Source organism: Prionailurus bengalensis, chromosome C1 (assembly GCF_016509475.1).
Source record: "Prionailurus bengalensis isolate Pbe53 chromosome C1, Fcat_Pben_1.1_paternal_pri, whole genome shotgun sequence".
Lineage (NCBI taxonomy): Eukaryota > Metazoa > Chordata > Mammalia > Carnivora > Felidae > Prionailurus > Prionailurus bengalensis.
In genome coordinates this window covers 15,240,811-15,259,518 of record NC_057345.1, presented here as the reverse complement: position 1 = coordinate 15,259,518, position 18,708 = coordinate 15,240,811, and the positions used below count along the sequence as shown (strand labels likewise).

The window sequence follows — 18,708 nt, the reverse complement described above, 5'->3', positions numbered from 1 at the left end:
CAAGTATTATGGATATTTTAATACACCGCGTGTAACTTTTCCTCCATTATCTCTTGCAGTAACCATTCGTAATTTGACGACCATTACAACATACCAGCAAATGGTTTTTAACAGAATGAGTACAGTGGGTGGGACTCTAGCAGGAACTTCGAGAGATCCATTAAAATCTGTAGTAAGGCTGGGTGTCTACACTACAGAGAATTTTTGTGATAAAAGTGCATTTTCGTTTCATGCTGCAAGTTTAGAAACCTAGTTTTTGAAGTAGATTTGTAACTGTGATGATTACTGCCTATGAATTTTTATGATTATTCAAGTCAGCAGTCCAAAGTCCCACAACAAGTAAAAAATAAAGCTTCAGTTTAAAGGTAGTCTTTTTTGTTAGAAACAATAGCAGTATCAGACATAATTTTTCATCACTTTATTTTCAGAATTAAAAACGGTAGTAGTGGAGAACATTACATTGATGGTATTCTAAGGTTGTCCTCTCACATCCCCCCCCCCCCCCCCCCTGCAAAAGATCACATCTAAAGTGAGTGCTTAATACCCATCTTTACATCTAGGAAGTGCTTGGTGTGATCATCAGGCTTGACTTGAACAGCACAGAAGAGGCAGTAAATTTTAAGTACTCTCTGTAGATACAATAAAGAATATTCTTGTCCTAGTTGTTGAACGTTGGACCGCGGAGATCTCAACCTGGCCAGAGAAGAGAGCCCAGGAAGATCATTACAGTCTCTGTGAAAGAAGATGTGCACCTGAAAAAGGCAGAGAATGCCTGGAAGCCCAGCCAAAAACGAGACAGCCAAGCTGAGGATCCTGAAAACATTAAAACCCAGGTGAGATTAGAAGTACATTCTAACATTATTTTGGAATTATAATGCTGTTGTTTTAATTTGCTTTAACTTGTCATTTTGTCCTATTAGTATATGTAGAGATTTTTAAGACTTTAATTTTTTTGCTTTTAAAAGCATTATCGTAAAAGGTCTAGCATAATGGGTGCCAGATATCTCTTGTGTTTGTTTTTCAAGACACTCTATCTCTAGAGGGGTTATATGTCCTAGACTTCAGTCATTCAGGCTTAAATCAATGTTTGCTTTTCTTAAAAATGTGTTTTTAGGTTCTCAGTGAGTACCCTGTGCTAGTCTAGTTAGCATATTGCTTTATGTCTCCTTGTCAGGCTTTCGTTTCTAATAAGTTAGAATTGAGAAACCAATCATGTTTTAGTCTTTTGGAATAAAATTGAATTCTTTGCATCTTTCTATGCATACCTTCCTGCAGAACTCCTTACGGTAAATTGAATGAATTCCTTTAATCCAAACAAAATTTGTTTTTTTGTCAAATTATGTCATCTTGATTCATCATTTGCTATACATACAATGCCATTTCCTGTCTTTAAGTTAGCTCTGTTATCTTTTTTGGATGTTTTTGCTTCTAGGCACCAAGACTAGAGTCTCCTCTTGAATTTTGCACCTGTCAGAGCCAGGCATCACAGGTCATATGCTGACTTTTCAGTGTCTCATTCCTTAAATATCTTTCCTCTCAACATGAATGGTTTAATATAGCAATCAAAGCTTTAGCTCTGGAGACAGATGCAAGTTCTATTAGGCAGGTTTTTAATCTCAACTGTAAAGTGAAGATACTGATATTACCTACCTCATTGGACTATTGTAACAATTAAATAAAGTATTATAAAGCAGTTGGCATGCTCCCTAGAGCCCACTTGGGTACTCAGTAGGATGTTCCTGGGTCAGAGTGTGCCTTATAAATCTTGATTTTGATTCAACACCAACGCAGAACCACATACATAGTATTTACTCAGTATACTTGTTGAATGAATAAACTAACCGATGGCAGTTGTTCATATGAAGTCAAGACCAAGATGAATTTATTCATCACAAAGCCATGCTCTCGAACCTTAATTGGCTACTTGCCTTTGTTCATCTTTTTACAGATTGCCCCAGATATTTGTCCGTAAGTACGCCCTTCTCCAAATTCACTGAAATCAAGTACCTAATCTTTCCTGAATTTGTTTTCAGTGTATCTCAGCTTTGGAAAAAAAAACCTTCTGCATCTCTCCTTCCAATCCCTGTGAGAAGTGCTTAATGATAACATGCCTAAATAGCTTGCAAAGAATTAGAATTCCTGCTGAATCTTTATCATTGATGATGAAGATGAGGTCTTGTTTTAGTAGTTAAGGCACTAATACAAGTACCTTACTTCATTCGATTCTTGTAGCAGCTACCAAGGAGGCAATAGACTGTCCTTCTTTTATGTATGAGAACACTGAAGTTTTGAGAAGTTAAATTACCCATAGTTCTCCCTATTGTTGGTTATTTCAGAAACATAATAATAATATTGCGTTGATGTATCATTCATTAATTGGCTAAGTTTTCCTTAGTGACTAAAGCAAATCTAGTGAAGAATTAATAGACTTCTTTTTTAGGACAGGTACAGTTCTCTTGTTCTTGAGAATTTTTCTTCTAAGTCCCGGAGCATCTGTGTTTCATTCCCTCTCCTTTTTCTCTGCTGCATAGGTGCACATCACGTTCACCTGTGCTCCTGCTAATTCTGTGCCTTTCCTTTTTTATTGAAACAGTGGTTTTGTTGTCACCTCCACTTCCAGAAAACTCTTTCACTTGGACTTCATTCCTGCCACTGTATTCTAATAACACTATGAATAATACCAATGGCCTTATTTTTCCTAGATCGTAATATTTCATCTTTTCCATGAGGGGGTTCTCATGACACGTCTAGACTCCTACCACACGTACTGGTTCCTCAGGTGGTTCCTGAGGTTACTGCTCCTGTCTCTCTTCTCTTGCTACAACATTCCTGCCATTTCTGCCTGACTCCTCTACCTGAGGAACTGATTTTGAGCTCTCCACCCTAGCTTTTAAATTGTCTTTAATGACCTCATTTTCAAATAAATAAATAAATGCCTCCTTTTGTCTTACACACTACTTTTGTCTTTGTACACTTGCACACTAGTCCTCTGGTCTTTCCTTGTTTTTCTCTAGTCCCCAAAGAGAAAACCCTCACACATAACTCCTTCCTTTTCCCTTTCTAAAATGACTTCTTCCCTTTCTTTTCATTTGGGTAGTTTTTTTTTTTCTTTTTAATTTCAGTTTCTATTTAAGTACAGTTGACACACAGTCGCTCAGCTAGCTATTTTTGTTCCTCATAACCTGGCTCAATTCTCATTTGCTCCCTAACCATTGCCTCTGACCTCTCGTGTGTGTAAACTACTCCCTCCTGTGGCTCCTACTCCACCTCCTGTTTGCTCTGTCACTTCACTTGCAGTTACCTTGTCTCTGCAGCTAAAGTTCAGTAGTCTGGAAGGCAGTTAACTGTACCTGATTTATACACTGTATGTATACTGTTTATACACTGTAATGACTTAACATTTGTATGTACTGCAAAATTGATCACCACAGTTAGTCCAGTTAACATCTGTCATCATACAGAGTTACAAATTCTTTTTTCTTGTAATGAAAACCTCTAAGAGCTACCTCTTACCAGCTTTCAAATACGTAGTATGGTATTAACTTCAGTCACCATGCTGCACATTACATTAATAACTAACCTTCTTTAATCCTATTTTTTAGCTTAAATTATCATCTGAAATATGTGAAGATATTTGAAGGTTTTTTTTTTTAATTTTAATTAACTTATTTAAACTCAAGTTAGTTAACATACAATGTAGTATTGATTTCAGGAGTAGAACCCAGTGATTCATCACTTACATATAAAACCTGTGCTCTTTCCAACGAGTGCCTTCCTTAATGCCCATCACCCAGGTAGCCCATTCCCCCACCTACCTCTCCACCAAAACCCTCAGTTTGTTCTCTGTATTTAAGAGTCTCTTGTGGTTTGTCTCCCTCTCTGTTTTTGTCTTATTTTTCCTTCCCTTCCCCTGTATTCATATGTTTTGTTTCTTAAATTTCACATATGAGTGAAATCTTACAATGTCTTTCTCTGACTGACTGATGTCGCTTAGCATAATATACTCTAGTTCCGTCCACATTGTTGCAAATGGCAGGCATTCATTCTTTTTGATCAAGTAATATTCCAGGGTGTGTGCGTGTGTGTGTGTGTGTGTGTGTATATATATATATATATACACACACACACACACACACCACATCTTTACCCTTTCATCAGTTGATGGACATTTGGGCTCTTTCCATACTTTGGCTATTGTCAATACCTCTGCCATAAACGTTGGGGTGCATGTGCCCCTTTGAAATAGCACTCCGGTACCACCTAGTAGTGCAATTGCTGGCTCAGATCCTAGCTATGGGATCCATAAGTTGTGTGGTAGATATTGGTTTAACCTTATTAGAAAATGCCAAACTGTTTTCTAAGATGGTTATTGTAACAGTTTGCATTTCCACTGGCAAGGCATGAGAGTTTTAGTTTTTCATCAGCACTTGTTATTTTCTGCTTTATAAATTCTAGCCATTCTGATGGATGTGTGGTAGCATCTCCTTGTTTCAATTTGCATTTCCAAATGAATAAAATATTGAATAAGCACATCTTTTTAGTGCTTATTTGCCATTCTTATATCTTCTTTGGTAAAATTTCTGTTCATATCTTTTGGCCTGTTTCGGTGGGTGGTGGTGTTTCTTATCATTGACTTTTGAGTGTTCTTCATATATTCTGGATACAAATCTTTTATAAAATATGTGGTTTGCAAGAATTTTCTCCCAGTCTGTTTTGTTGGTGCGTTCTCTTGATAGTGTCTTGTAGAACCGAAGTTTTTAACTTTGATCATGTTGGAATGTATCAACTTCTGTATTCAGAGGTTGTATTTCTGCTGTCGTATCCTAAAAATCTTTACATAACCCAAGAATACAAAATTTTCTCCTTTGTTATTTTTTAGAAGTTTACGGTTTTATGTTTTACATTTTGGTCTGTGATCCAGTTTTAGTTAATTTTTGTGTTTCATGCAAGGTATGGATCTAGGTTCTTTTTTTTTTTTTTTTTTTCTTCTTTTCCTTATGGATATCTAGTTGTTCCAGCACCATTATTGAAAGGATTATCCTTTGTCCATTCAATTTTCTTTGCGCCTTTGTTGAAAATCAGTTATATGTGAATCCAGTTCTGGACTTAGATTCTATTCTACCAATCTGTGTGTCTGTCCTCTGACCGATACCACACTCTGTGTAGTAAATTTTGAAATCAGGTTGTAGGAGTCCCCCAACTTTGTTATTGTTCAAAGTCATTTAGGCTGTTCTTTTTTTTTTTTTCTTTGACTTTTCAGAGTCAAATCGGCTTCTTGATTTCTACCAAAAAATACCCCAAAGCCCTAGTAGGTTTTCTTTTTTTTTTTTTTTTTTTTTTTTTTTTTTTTTTTTTTTTTTTAATTTTTTTTTTTCAACGTTTATTTATTTTTGGGACAGAGAGAGACAGAGCATGAACGGGGGAGGGGCAGAGAGAGAGGGAGACACAGAATGGGAAACAGGCTCCAGGCTCCGAGCCATCAGCCCAGAGCCTGACTCGGGGCTCGAACTCACGGACCGCGAGATCGTGACCTGGCTGAAGTCGGACGCTTAACCGACTGCGCCACCCAGGCGCCCCATCCCTAGTAGGTTTTCTATTGTGATTATGTTAAATCTGTAGATCAGTTTAGAGAAAATGGACAACTTAACCATAATAGATCTTCTAATACATGAACATGACCCAGATCTCATTTTATTTAGGTCCTCCTTGATTTCTTTCATCAGTGATTTATGGTTTTCATTCTACAGCTTCTATGGATATTTTGTTAGATTCTTAACCACGTATTTCATGGTTTTTGGTGCTATGGTAAATAGTAGTCTTAAAATATGTCATTTCTAGCTGTTTGTTGCTAATATATACAAGTAAAATTGATATTTGTATGTTAACATGTATTCTGCAGTGTTGCTACACTTATTTATTAGTTCTAGTATCAATTTTTGTAGATTCCTTATGATTTTCTACAAAGATAATCATCTCCTTTATGAAGAGAGTCTTATTTCTTCATTTACGATCTATATGGGTTGTAGTTCTTTTTCTTTGCTTTAGGGTACTGACGAGGACCTCCAGTATGACTTTGAATAGGATGGTGAAAATGGACATTCTTGCCTGATTCCCATTCTTACAAGGAAAGCAGTCATTATTTCACCACGAAGTAGAGTTATAGGTGCTTTTTTCTAGTGGTGGAAGTTCTCTTATATTTCTACTTAGATGAGAGTTTAAAAAACTCCTGCCTAGTATTCTATGCCATAATTTAGATAGATTTCTATTTTAGCACATTAATGTGCTATAAAGAGTTACTGGAGGAAGTCATTATGGCTAAAGTCTTACGTACTTATCCTTAAGTATGAATAAATTTCTTAAAGTATAATTGTTGATTCAAAAAAATACATCACAGTTTTAGAGCTCTTAATACACATTGCCAAATTGCCCTGAGTGTACTCCCACCAGTGAATATGACTAATCCCTAGAATTTCATCTGTTGTAAAAAGAAGTGGTATAATTGTTTGCTCTTTGCTAAAATGGATGGATTTAGAGGCGCCTGGGTGGCTTGGTTGGCTAAATGTACAACTTTGGCTCAGGTCATGATCTCATGGTTCATGAGTTCAAGTCCTGCATTGGGGTCTGTGCTGGCAGCTCTGGGCCTGGAGCTTGCTTCAGATTCTCTGTCTCCTTCTCTCTCTGCCCCTCCCCCACTCATTCTCTATCTCTGTCTCTGTCTCTCCCTCTCAAAAATAAATAAACGTTAAAATTAATAATTAAAATAAAATAGATGGGATTTAATTATTTCTTTGATTAGTTCACAGTCCTTGTTAATAATTTGGGGAGTTGAACTTATAAACAAAATACTAATCCTTATAGAAAGAATCATCCTGTCATAGTTACGATAACACTCTTTTCTTTTTTGTGGCCCTTCTAGGAACTTTTTAGAAAAGTTCGAAGTATCTTAAATAAATTGACACCACAGATGTTCAACCAACTGATGAAGCAAGTGTCAGGACTTACCGTTGACACAGAGGAGCGGCTGAAGGGAGTCATTGACCTGGTCTTTGAGAAGGCTATCGATGAGCCCAGTTTCTCTGTGGCTTACGCAAACATGTGTCGATGTCTAGTAACGGTAAGAAGAGAGGAAGGAGTAAAACCAGAAATCTCCAAGAGGTATATTCTCCCCTCACTACACATTCTTCCCAGAAGTGTTATTGGGGCAACGTAAAGGGGAGAATATATTTTTAGCACTTTTTAATATAATCTCAATGTATGAAAGGCATCTTGCGTTATTGAAATATATCGTCACCTCTGGAGGGGATATGGAGACTAGACTGAAATGGGCTTGATATGGTCCCATCCATTGGGAGCAATATTGAATAAGGTTTAAATTAGTAATGTGAAATTATTGTCATGAGCAACCTACTTTTCCAGGTGTGTTTGCTTATAGAAAGAAAGTGAACGCTTGTATTCACAGTTAATTCCAAACTAAAAAATATAGTTGCTCTAATTTGAGCCTTGGTGAAAATGATAGGATAGTTGAGGTCATAAAAGGTTCAAAACTGATCATTTCATCTCTTAGCAACTATTAGATTTCTTTCTCTTTACATTGTCCACAGCCATTTAATATCTACAGCCTGTCAAATCTAGGGCAAGACAGAATGGGAGACCAAAGAGCTTCTGGTTAGTGCTCATTGCCCTCTGTTCTGCAGTCAGAAAATTACCATGTACCATCTGTGTTTTCTCTGCCTGTTACTGTTACCAAGGTACTATTTGTGTCACAGACGTGTGTCCTTTCACCATTTGAGTTTTTTCTTAATTATCACAACTCATTGTCATTGTGCCTTGCTATGAAAATGCACAATTCTATCATTATACCAGAGGTAGGTAAGTCTGTTATGACTTGGAAAGGTTATCTCTTCTGTCTTTAAGGAATTTAAAATTCATATTGAAAAAAAACCCCAGCATTAGCAGGAAAAAAAAAAATCACTTACGGCATATTCTGTGATGTTGCAATATGTCGATGCCTGAATGGATGGTCTAGACTGAAAAATTAAGTAGGACAAAAATGAAATGACTATGTTGGTGGTAGACTGACAGACTTATAAAACAGGTAGAGTTCGAGCTGGGCCTGAGGCGGGGGAGGGGGCAAGGATAGAGCCAGAAGAGCTCACATCTGAGGCAGCACGTGGCATAGCTGTCACAGACAACGGGCTTTGAGTCTCATGGTTCTGACTTTAAATTTTAAATTTAACTTCCTACTCTGCAAGTTGCAAACTTTGTAATAAACTATAGTGAACTGTTACAAACTTTGTAACTTTATAAAATTACATAACCTTAGCCTCACTTTTTAATCCATAAAATAAGATTAAGCCATACAATCTGAGGCTATTATAATGATAATATTTAATAATAAAGTGTGAATTTAATAATAAAAAAACATAATGAGATGGTGTATGTAAAGTTCCTAGCCCAGTATTTGACCTGTAGTAATTCTTAAATAATTCAAAAATATATTGGTGGTTGTAAAGGTCCTGAAATGCTATCTGTAGAATGAGGATGATTTATAATAACAGAAACCATCTGTTCAGCAGCTACTGGGTTACATTATGGGTAGATGCTTTATATATATATTATTTTTAATGGTTCTTATAACCCTGAAAAAGGTCAATATTAGTAGCCCCACCTTACTGAATCAGAAACTGAGGCTTAGAAAAGGATAAATAACATGCTTAAGGTCACACAACTAGTAAGTGGCAGCACTAGAATCCTAGTCTAGGATTATTCAATCACTTGCCATATTGCCTTTGAACGTGTGCCGTACCCTAGTTATCTGAAGGCAAACTAATTCTCCATCTCGCGCCTCTCATTTTCCATGTGGCTGCCTTGACATCTCATGGTCCCTCATTAGAAGTAAGACTAGATCCCAGATCTCCTGGCTCATATTTTAGTGCTCCTTACTAATTTCAGATTTACTTCTATAGGCAGTGAAGGATCGTTAATGATTTTTTAATAGAAGAGTATCCTTGATGAAAACAGCCTTTGAAAAAGCCTGGCAATAATAGAAGTTAGATTAAAATAGGAAGAAATTATAGATAAGCCAACTACTTCTGTGAATTTTGTTATGATTCACTCTTTTAAAAATAATACTGGTTAAACTTTACTGGATTATCTTAAATTAAAAAATAACTTCTTAGAATAAGTTCAGCAACATAGAAGTATTCACAGAAAGAGGTACTACTCTTTTCTTGCAGCCCCACCAGTTACACTTCCCTTCCCAGGGCAGTCCGTGAGAATGGCATGGACGTGTACCTCCACAATCTTATTTATGTTCATAAAACTATATAAAAACATAGGCCTATGTATAAAGAAAATACTTTTGGGTTTGTATTAAATCATGTATGTATTTTTTTGCAGTTTCCTTTTTTTCCACTTAATATGTTTGTGCATATCCCTAGGTCACTAAGATAGATTTTACTCATACTTTGTTAGTAGTTGCATAATATTTCAAAATATATGTATACCATAAGTTTTCCAGCCTTTTTCTCTCTCTCCCTCCTCTTTTACCCCCTGTTGTTTCTAGATTTTTGGTTTTGGGGGGTTTTCTTGCACCCACAAGCAGTGCTGCAATAAACACCAAAGTATATTTATCATTACATGCTGAAGCTTTTACTTTTTTAGCATAAATTCCCCCAGAGTTACATCATTAACCAAAGGATATATTTTTTAAAACTTTTTTTAAGTTAAGTTAACTCTTTATTTAAGTTTTATTTGTGAGAGAGTAAAACCAGCAGGCAGGGGGCAGAGAGAGAGGGGGACAGAGGATCCAAAGTAGCCTCTGTACTGACAGCAGAGCGCCGGATGTGGGGCTTGAACTCGCAAACCATGAGACCATGACCTGAGCTGAACTCAAGAGTTGAATGTTTAAGTGACTGAACCATCCAAGCGCCCCTAAACATTTTTTATTGAAATGTAACAGACAGGGGCTCCTGGGTGACTCAGTCAGTTAAGCGTGCGACTTCGGCTTAGGTCATGATCTCACAATCTGTGAGTTCGAGCCCTGAGTCAGGCTCTGTGCTGACAGCTCAGAGCCTGGAGTCTGCTTTGGTTTCTGTGTCTCTCTTTTTCTCTGTCCCTCCCCTACTCGTGCGCACGCTCGCTCTCTCTCTCTCTCTCTCTCTCAAAAAAAATTCGGGGGGAACTGGCGCCTGGGTGGCTCAATCAGTTGGACGTCCAATTTCCGCTCAGGTCATGATCTCAGTTTGTGAGTTCGAGCCACATGTTGGGCTCTGTGCTGACAGCTCAGAGCCTAGAGCCTGTTTCTGTTGTGTCTCCTTCTCTCTCTTCCCCTCCTCTGCTCACCTTCCCTCCCTCCCTCCCTCTCTCTCTCTCTCTCTCTCTCTCTTTCTCTCCCTCCCCCCCTAAAATAAATAAATTTTTAAAAATTAAAAAATAACAAAAAAACTTGGAAAAAAGAAATATAGCATACATAGTATTTGGGAAAATAAAAATTCCTTATTTGTTACTTTTGTAAAATTTAATGATATGATTTCTTCATGGCTGATTTTAAGCCAGGGACAGTTTGACAGTTAACTCACAAAATTTCTACCAAATAGCTGACTCTTACAAACCACCACAAGCTAGCTTTAGCACACCATTACAACACGCCTGTAGAAAGAGCATACAAATTATTAGTGTGTAGCTCAGTGTTATTTCAACAAAGTGAGCATACGTACCTACCACCCTGGTCAATAAATAAAACTGTATCCTTCCCTCTTTCTTAAAGGTAAACCACTGTCCTGACTTCAATATCATAGCTGATACACTTTTGAGATACTGAGGGCCTGAAATAAAAGGGGGCAATGAGAATAGACTCATTGGTTCCTACTACATAGAAAATTTAAATATCAGATGAATAATGAAAGTCTAAATAATAAATTAGACTAATATTTTAGGAGGAAATTGAGGAGACTATCTTCATCAAGTTTTGAGTGGGGAAAAATTCCTTTAGCAAGATTAGGATTCAAAGTGAGTAATAGGAAAATAGTATCGAATTTGACTGTTAAAATTTGCAGTCTTTGGTATGCAGCAAATGATACCATACGTAAAATAGAATGATAAAGCCACAGCATGGGAGATCTATTTGGAATACACGTAACTGATAAAATGTTATTATATAGAATTAAGGAGAAAAAAACATAAGAAGTAAAATAGCCCCGTTAAAAAAAAATGGGCATTTTATAGAAATGAAAATCCATTGGCTGATGAACTTAACAAAAGATATTCAGTGTTATTCATGATTTGGGAAATGACAAGTAAACCACAATTCTGTACAAGTCACACTTGTTACAATTTTAAAAAATGAAATAATTTAAAAGTGTTGAGAGTTAAATACAGTCACTTTCACTTTGGTGAGTATTTAGACAGTAATGTTGAAGATGTGCATATTCTATTCCTCAAGAATTTACTTCTTGGTATATACCCCAGAGAAATTACCAAATGTACACAAGCCATCTTTTTAAATAATATTTTTTTATTGATTTTAACAATGAATAATAGGAAATAACTGAAACATGCCTAAACAAGACAGTATATTATAGTACACCACAATTTATTTGGTCAGTGAATTTGAATAGTAATATATATATACATAGCAGTTAAAATTAATGAACTAATACTAAATGTATTAGCATGTGTCAGCCTCAAAAATAGTATTGAATAACAGTATGACATTCAGTAATTTTTTATAATATGTAAAATGAAGCTTGTTCATATGAAATACATATATAATAAAACTATACCAAATGGAGATACCAAACATCAAATTCAAGGTAAGAGAGAAAAGGAAGTAAGATTAAGGAAAAGTATTCAGAAGTAAGTATTAGGGCTTCTAGTTTTGATAAGTTAGGTGATCCAGACCAACGTTCCATGGGTGACAACAATTAGAAAAGTTTGTTAACAAAATATTTAAAAATCTTGAAGGCATCAGAGAGTTAAATGACATAAAGAATTACTAAGACTGGGGCGCCTGTGTGGCTCAGTCAGTTGAGTGTCCAACTCAATTTTAGTTCAGGTCATGATCTCATGGTTTGTAGGATTGAGCCCCACATCAGGCTCTGGGCTTGGGATTCTCTCTCCCTCTTTCCCTTCCCCTTCCCCTTCCCCTGCTCATGTGTGTGTGCACGTGCTCTTTCTCTCTCAAAATAATTGAACATTAAAATAAAAGAATTACTAAGGCTAAAGTCTTAGAAAAGGTAGAAATCCAAAGAAAATGGAAACATTTAGTAAAATGTCCCCTAGAAGAGGCAACTAAACATCTTGAAAAACTTGTTTTTCATAGACTTGTTGGGCTAGGAGGACAGAATTTGGGACCAGCACTCACCAGAAGAGTGGCTGAAGAGGCTCCAGTAAATCCTGTATTTTAGGTTGGGATTCCAAAGGACTGCATCCTTGAAACAGTTGAATCAGAAATTGACCTGGTCTCACAAGTACTGTATGTAGCTTAACATCAAATGATCTCAGTCCTGGAATTTCGATTATAGTGATTTCAGAGTGTTAGTGCCTGCTAGGTATCTGGAAGAAGCAAGCATGAATCCTTTTTAGAAACTATCTTCTTAGTCTTCAGTTATTTCTATGAACAGTTTTTCAAATAAGGTATCCAGTACATAGTTAGAAATAATAAATCTCACAAGGGAAAAAGGCACCATGAATGAGAACCAGCAACAAACAAACGTCCCACAGGGCCTCCAGATACTGGCTTTATCAGGCACAGACATTACATAACTATACTTATTATGTTCAAGGTGATAAAGACAGGTTGAAATTTTCAACAGAGAATGAGAAAGTTTCAAAGAACTAAATAGAGATGCCAGAACTGAATATATATTAAAATAAAATTCAGAACTTAATGGATTGGTTTAATAGCCCTAGATCAGATACAGCTGAAGAAAAGAATTATGAAGTAGAAGATGAGTCTGTAGAATCCAGAATAAAGCACAGAAATACAAAAAAAGAGAAAAATACAGAAGGGAAGGCAAACAATGGAGAAAATTCAAGAAGCTCAAACTTTGCATTACTTCGAGTCCCAAGGGGAGAGAGGATAGAGTGGGAAAAAAGCAATAGTTGAAGAAAATGGCTGAGAAATTTTTTACAAGTGCTGAGATGTTAAAGCCACGGATTGAAGTGATTTACTCTAAACCTCAAGCATGAATTTAAAAATAAATAAAAGGTAAGAAGGAAGGAAAACATTTAGACTGGTTATTGTAAAGCTACTTACAACAAAAGATAAAAAGTAACCAGGGTGGGGGGTAGATATTAAAAAGAATAATTTGTAGGTTTCTTAGGACACAAATGCCACTGTGTACAAAAGAAAAGACTGGTAAATTGGACTACATTAAAATTAACATGTTTCCTTCAAAAGATATCATTAAGGGAATAAAAATATAGATCACTTACTAGGAAAAGATAATTACAAAAATCCAGTAAAGGGTCTATATTAGATTTTTCCCCAAGCTAATAGAAATCATTAAGAGAATAACTTTTTTACATGGACAATAGACTGAAATCTACATTTCACCAAAAGCCATTCAGATGATACCAACAAACATAATGACATTTTCCAACTAGATCTAAAACTACGCATTAACTCTAGATTGCTAATCTTCCCAGAGTTGGCAAATACGTGAGTCACCAGGAACTCAAGCACTGCTGGTGGGAATGTAAGGGGTAAGAAGGGCTCAGCTGTAAAAGCTGAAGTTATTTTTCTGCTTTAACAAACATTTCCATTCTTAAGTATGTATCCAACTGATAAACAATAAATGTACATTTCTTATATACTAGGCAACATATGCAAAAATGTGGGTAGCATTGGGGCGCCTGGGTGGCGCAGTCGGTTAAGCGTCCGACTTCAGCCAGGTCACGATCTCGCGGTCCGTGAGTTCGAGCCCCGCGTCAGGCTCTGGGCTGATGGCTCAGAGCCTGGAGCCTGTTTCTGATTCTGTGTCTCCCTCTCTCTCTGTCCCTCCCCCGTTCATGCTCTGTCTCTGTCCCAAAAATAAAAATTAAACGTTGAAAAAAAAAATTAAAAAAAAAAAAAATGTGGGTAGCATTTTTCATAATGGATAAAAACTTTGAAACAATGTTCATAGTAGCACAGTGAACATGAAACTGTGACTAAATACACATGGATGGATCTCACAAGAATAAACTTTAGCAAGAGAAGCCAGTCCCTAAAGAAATACATATTGTGTGTGTGATTTGTTTATTTAAAATTCAAAAATGTAATAAAAATAAACTCTGATGTGTGGAGATGCATGTTTAGGCAGTAAAACAAGGAAAAGTAGTTATTATAAACTACAGGATAATGGGGGCTGGGGGGTAGTACTACTGTTTTGGAAGAAAACTTCAAATAGGGCTCTTGGAGACTGTCAGTGTTCTATTTCTTGACCTGGTGCTATGCCTGGTGGTGTGCATGTGAGTTTGTTTTGTCATAATTCATTGAGCTAAAACTTAAATCGTTAAACACAAAATAAAAAGAAGCGATAGAGCAAAATAATAAAATTCTGTGTGCCCTAGAGCTTTACTCCAATGTTTCTTAAAAAGTAAAAGATCTAGGGGCGCCGGGGTGGCTCAGCCGGTTGGGCGTCCAACTTCAGCTTAGGTCATGATCTCGCGCAGTTCGTGTGTTTGAGCCCCACGTCGGGCTCTGTGCTGACAGCTCAGGGCCTGGAGCCTGCTTCGGATTCTGTGTCTCCCTCTGTCTTCTGCTTCTCCCTAGCTCATGCTCTGTCTCTCTCTGTCTGAAAAATAAAAGGCTTTGATTAAAATAAATAAATAAATAAAAGATCTAAAGCAAATATGGAAAAATAACTAAGATTTAACAAAGTTGGGTGATAAATACTTAAATGTGCACCATATTATTTTATATGCTGTAAGGAATGAAATGGAGTTTAGCCAATTATTTTTTTTAATGTTTGTTTATTTTTGACAGAGAGAGACAGAGCATGAACTGGGGAGGGGCAGAGAGAGAGGGAGCCACAGAATCCGAAGCAGGCTCCAGGCTCTGTGCTGTCAGCACACAGCCCGACACGGGGCTCAAACTCACAGACTGCAGTATCATTACCTGAGCCGAAGTCAGATGCTCAACTGACTGAGCCACCCAGGCACCCCTTAGCCAATTATTTTTTTAAGATGGCATGTCTTTGGGCCAATGTTGTCCAAAATCAAAATGTTAATATGTCTCACTAAGGCCAATTTAAGCAAATGTCTTTCCATTTACTATTCTGATGTTTCTTGTGAAATCAAAGAAGGATCTACTCCATGGAATATTTTCCAGACTTTCTTGACCACGGGCACTATTTTGGGTTTGTTATTTGTTTTCATGATAATCATTAGTTTGAGAAATGACACCTCCCAATGGAATAAGAGAAATTGAAGACAGTGAATAAAAAATTAAACTTTCATCTAGGGGAGGTGCTCTCTTTCTGTCCACTGTACTCATTGAGTTATTTAAGTACCTCGATTATCACTGTCAGTGTGTATTATCAAGACAGGTTAAATTGCAAAGTCTTTTGCCTGATTCATGATTGTAAGAAACGTGTAGACCTATGGCACTTGTCGTGGATCATCAGTGTTGGTCATTCCAAATAATAGAATCTGGTTATGGTTATCTACCCAGTCATACAGTATAGCCATGAGTAGTAAGAGTGTGGAGTAGTGGGAATAATAGCAGTATTTTTTTTTTGCGGAATATGCTAACCTGTTATGTCTGACTCATTTGATCTTCACAACCATTCTGTCATCCCTCTTCACTAATTCCTCTGAAAGTTAGGAAATTGCCTAAGTAGGGCTTTTATTCTTCTAAAGGTTTCGAGTATTAAATGGTAGAATCTTAAACAATGGACTAGATCAGTGGTCCTCAACCAGGGGTGGTTTTGTTCTTCAGGGGACGTTGGGCAATACCTAGAGACATTTTTGGTTATGGCTGCTGGCATCTTAGTAGGCAAAGGCTCAGCATGCCTAACCGTCTTACAGTGCACAAGACAGCCCTCACAACAAAGAATTATCCTACCCTCAATGTCATGAGGGCCAAGGTTGGGAAACCTGGCCCAGATTTTTGAGATTTTAAGATTTAAGAGAATACTTGTTCTCAGTTTTGAGCAGTTTTTAAACCTTTTTTCGGCTTCCATGTCATTTACATGGATCACACACCTCCATGTAAAATGTGACTTTGTAGTACTTATGTAGGTGAGGGCTAGAGAAGGCAGTTCTGTTGTGTCAGTTTTCCGTGATGTGCCCTAAAGGATAGGCTTTTAAGCAAGAAATTCTTTAGATTTACAGAGGAAATTGATATGTAATAGTTTTGATTTTCCCAAGTTACTCTGTAAATGCCACCTTTATTATTTCCACAGACACATTTATACATGTACACAGCTTCCTGCTCCTCACAGCTGTATTAAGTGAAACCTCTGGCACATCAGGCGTAAGGGCATCGTAAGCGATAGGAAGCGGTGCCTGTCGAGTTGGCCGCTGCCTTCACTAGTTCAACCAGGAGTGACTGAGAGACCCACAGAACTCCCTTTACAAACTGCACAGCATTTAACTAGAATTCAGTACTTCTTTTAGGAGGAGGACCGTTCAGAATGGCAAATGGGGAAGAGTAGATAAGAGAAAACATCCTCTGTCTAAATCTGGAGTTAAATAAAAATTTTAGTTGGATTGTTGGTAATTTTAAATGCCTGTGTTTTTCTTTTAATCATAATTCAAACCCAATCCACATCTCAAAAACCCCATTAGCATGTAAACTCCTAAGGAGAGGTACTTTTTCTGGGTTTTTTGTTGCTGTTTTTTTTGTTTTTTCACTGCTAAATTCCCAGTGTCTAGAATGGTTCCTGGCCACATCATAGACTCTCAGACATATGTTGGGGATAAGAGGGTAAATGCATGAATGAAAGAATAACAACTTGAATTGATTATATGCCCAACGTCTGTATTGTTTCTTTTTTTACTTTTTATCTTTGCTCCGGCAGGCATGTATACCTCAGCTATAAAGGTAGGCACTGAGGGCAGATTTTTGAGCATTCTGTGTCCTGTTATGCCATTTGCAGAAGTTTCATGTTGCCACTGCTCAAGTGCTTTAAAGCAAGACATGGAAAGAATGGCAGGATTGAGTATAGGAAGAGTCACTAAGGGAATAAAGGAGACACACTTAAATCTCATCAGAAATAATGCCTGGAAGTACAGACATGAAAAGTCAGCCGTGGGCAACAGCAAGTGGCTAGAGTCAACTGGAGGAGGAGGGACGTGCAGCTCGCCTGATAACAGATGAAAAATGCTTTAAAGAAACGTTGAGGAGAAATGACTTGCCCTTTCAGAACTCTTTTGAATCTTTTGGGCATCTCTCACCGCTATATACCTCTTCAGATGTATCTAACCAGCGTCACAGTTTGATAGATTTGTTTGTAGTATTTTTGGAGTATGTATTTCGTTCAGTTTCAATAGGTGATTTACTAAGGTCAGGAGATAACTACTGATGGAGGATACTATGTCACCGTGGATTCATGAGTGATAGTTGGGACAATTGGTTGGTTACTGTTCCCTTCACATTTTAGAGCTAACATAGTGGTGCCACTACATTAGTCATTTCAAATATTTTACCTCAAACCAGGACATGCTTTTAGAGCAAAATGACCCCTAGGCCATGGTAAGCATTGCTGGGACTGGTCCTTTCATTTTCTAGTCTTCCATTTGACTACTGTAATTAACACACTGCTGGCAGCCATTGCTGACTCTCAAGGAGTTTGATCCTTTCAGGGATAAGAAGTATCTCCCCTCAACACTAGCAAATCTATCAGCAGCAGTACAGGTCCTGTTGCTTGACGCAAATGGCTACCCGATGCTGGCAACATTCGTAGCCAAGATTGCTGGGTGACCGGTACGTGGACAGGTCTCCTCCCAATATGAGATGACACGCAGTTTACTATTGTGTAAACATGAAAAGCTTAGGTGCTCTCCAGTGTTCTAGCTTACCAAATATTCAGCCTTACTGAAATATTCCCCCTGACTCCCTTACTCCCTGAGCAACTTCCTCAAGCAGCTCATTTAAAACACATTATCTTGGTTTTGATCATGGACTACTGCTTAATGAAAATGATAGTTATCTAAAGAGATCTTTTTCTCACTGTTGTACATCACCTTTGGTTTTTGCTATTATCCACAATCACACTTGCAGACGTCTGCCTTGTCTATTGTTAAAGACTGTTTGTTCGTGTCCCACACCCCTAGATCATATGTTCAAGTCCTCACCCAGTCTGATGGTACTAGTAGGTGGGGCCTTTGGAAGGTAATTAGGTGTAGATGAGGTCATAAGGGTGGAGCCTCCATGGTGAGATTAGTGCCTTTATAGGGAGAGGAAGAGATACTAGAGGTTCCTGTCTCCACCCCTTGAGGATGTATGAGAAAGCAGCCGTCTGTAAACCAGGAAAAGGGTGTTTGCTAAGAACTGAATCTACTGGCACGTTAGTCTTAGTCTTCCAAACTCCAGAACTGTGAGAAATAAATGTTGTTTAAGCCCCCATTCTATGGTATTATAGCAGCCCTAGCAGACCGAGACATTCACTCTTCCTGTCTATTCTAACTAAACAATTTCATTGGGTCTTCTGACCAGTCAGTGTCCAGCAGACAACAAGGCTGACTTAATAATGTCATCACCCTGTTGAATTTATCATC

General features: G+C 37.5%; 1 protein-coding gene and 1 long non-coding RNA gene across 48 annotated transcripts in view; one reads left to right on the top strand and one right to left on the bottom strand.

The window, feature by feature from the left end:
* Positions 1-18,708, top strand: part of EIF4G3 (eukaryotic translation initiation factor 4 gamma 3) — a 315,357-nt gene that overhangs the window by 243,914 nt on the left and 52,735 nt on the right. For 46 of the 47 annotated variants that reach the window (XM_043574009.1, XM_043574008.1, XM_043574005.1 and 43 more), the window contains 2 exons: positions 663-833; positions 6,917-7,114. In XM_043574009.1, the coding sequence (XP_043429944.1) occupies positions 663-833; positions 6,917-7,114 (369 nt within the window). Of the gene's footprint in view, positions 1-662; positions 834-6,916; positions 7,156-18,708 lie in introns of all 47 variants that reach the window. The other variant, XM_043574011.1, reaches the window with a different exon arrangement.
* On the bottom strand, positions 7,978-18,285 carry LOC122480051. The gene is made up of 3 exons (XR_006296505.1): positions 18,175-18,285; positions 12,365-12,555; positions 7,978-8,027 (listed from the first exon to the last, which is right to left on the bottom strand). It is a non-coding gene; the product is annotated as an uncharacterized LOC122480051 (long non-coding RNA).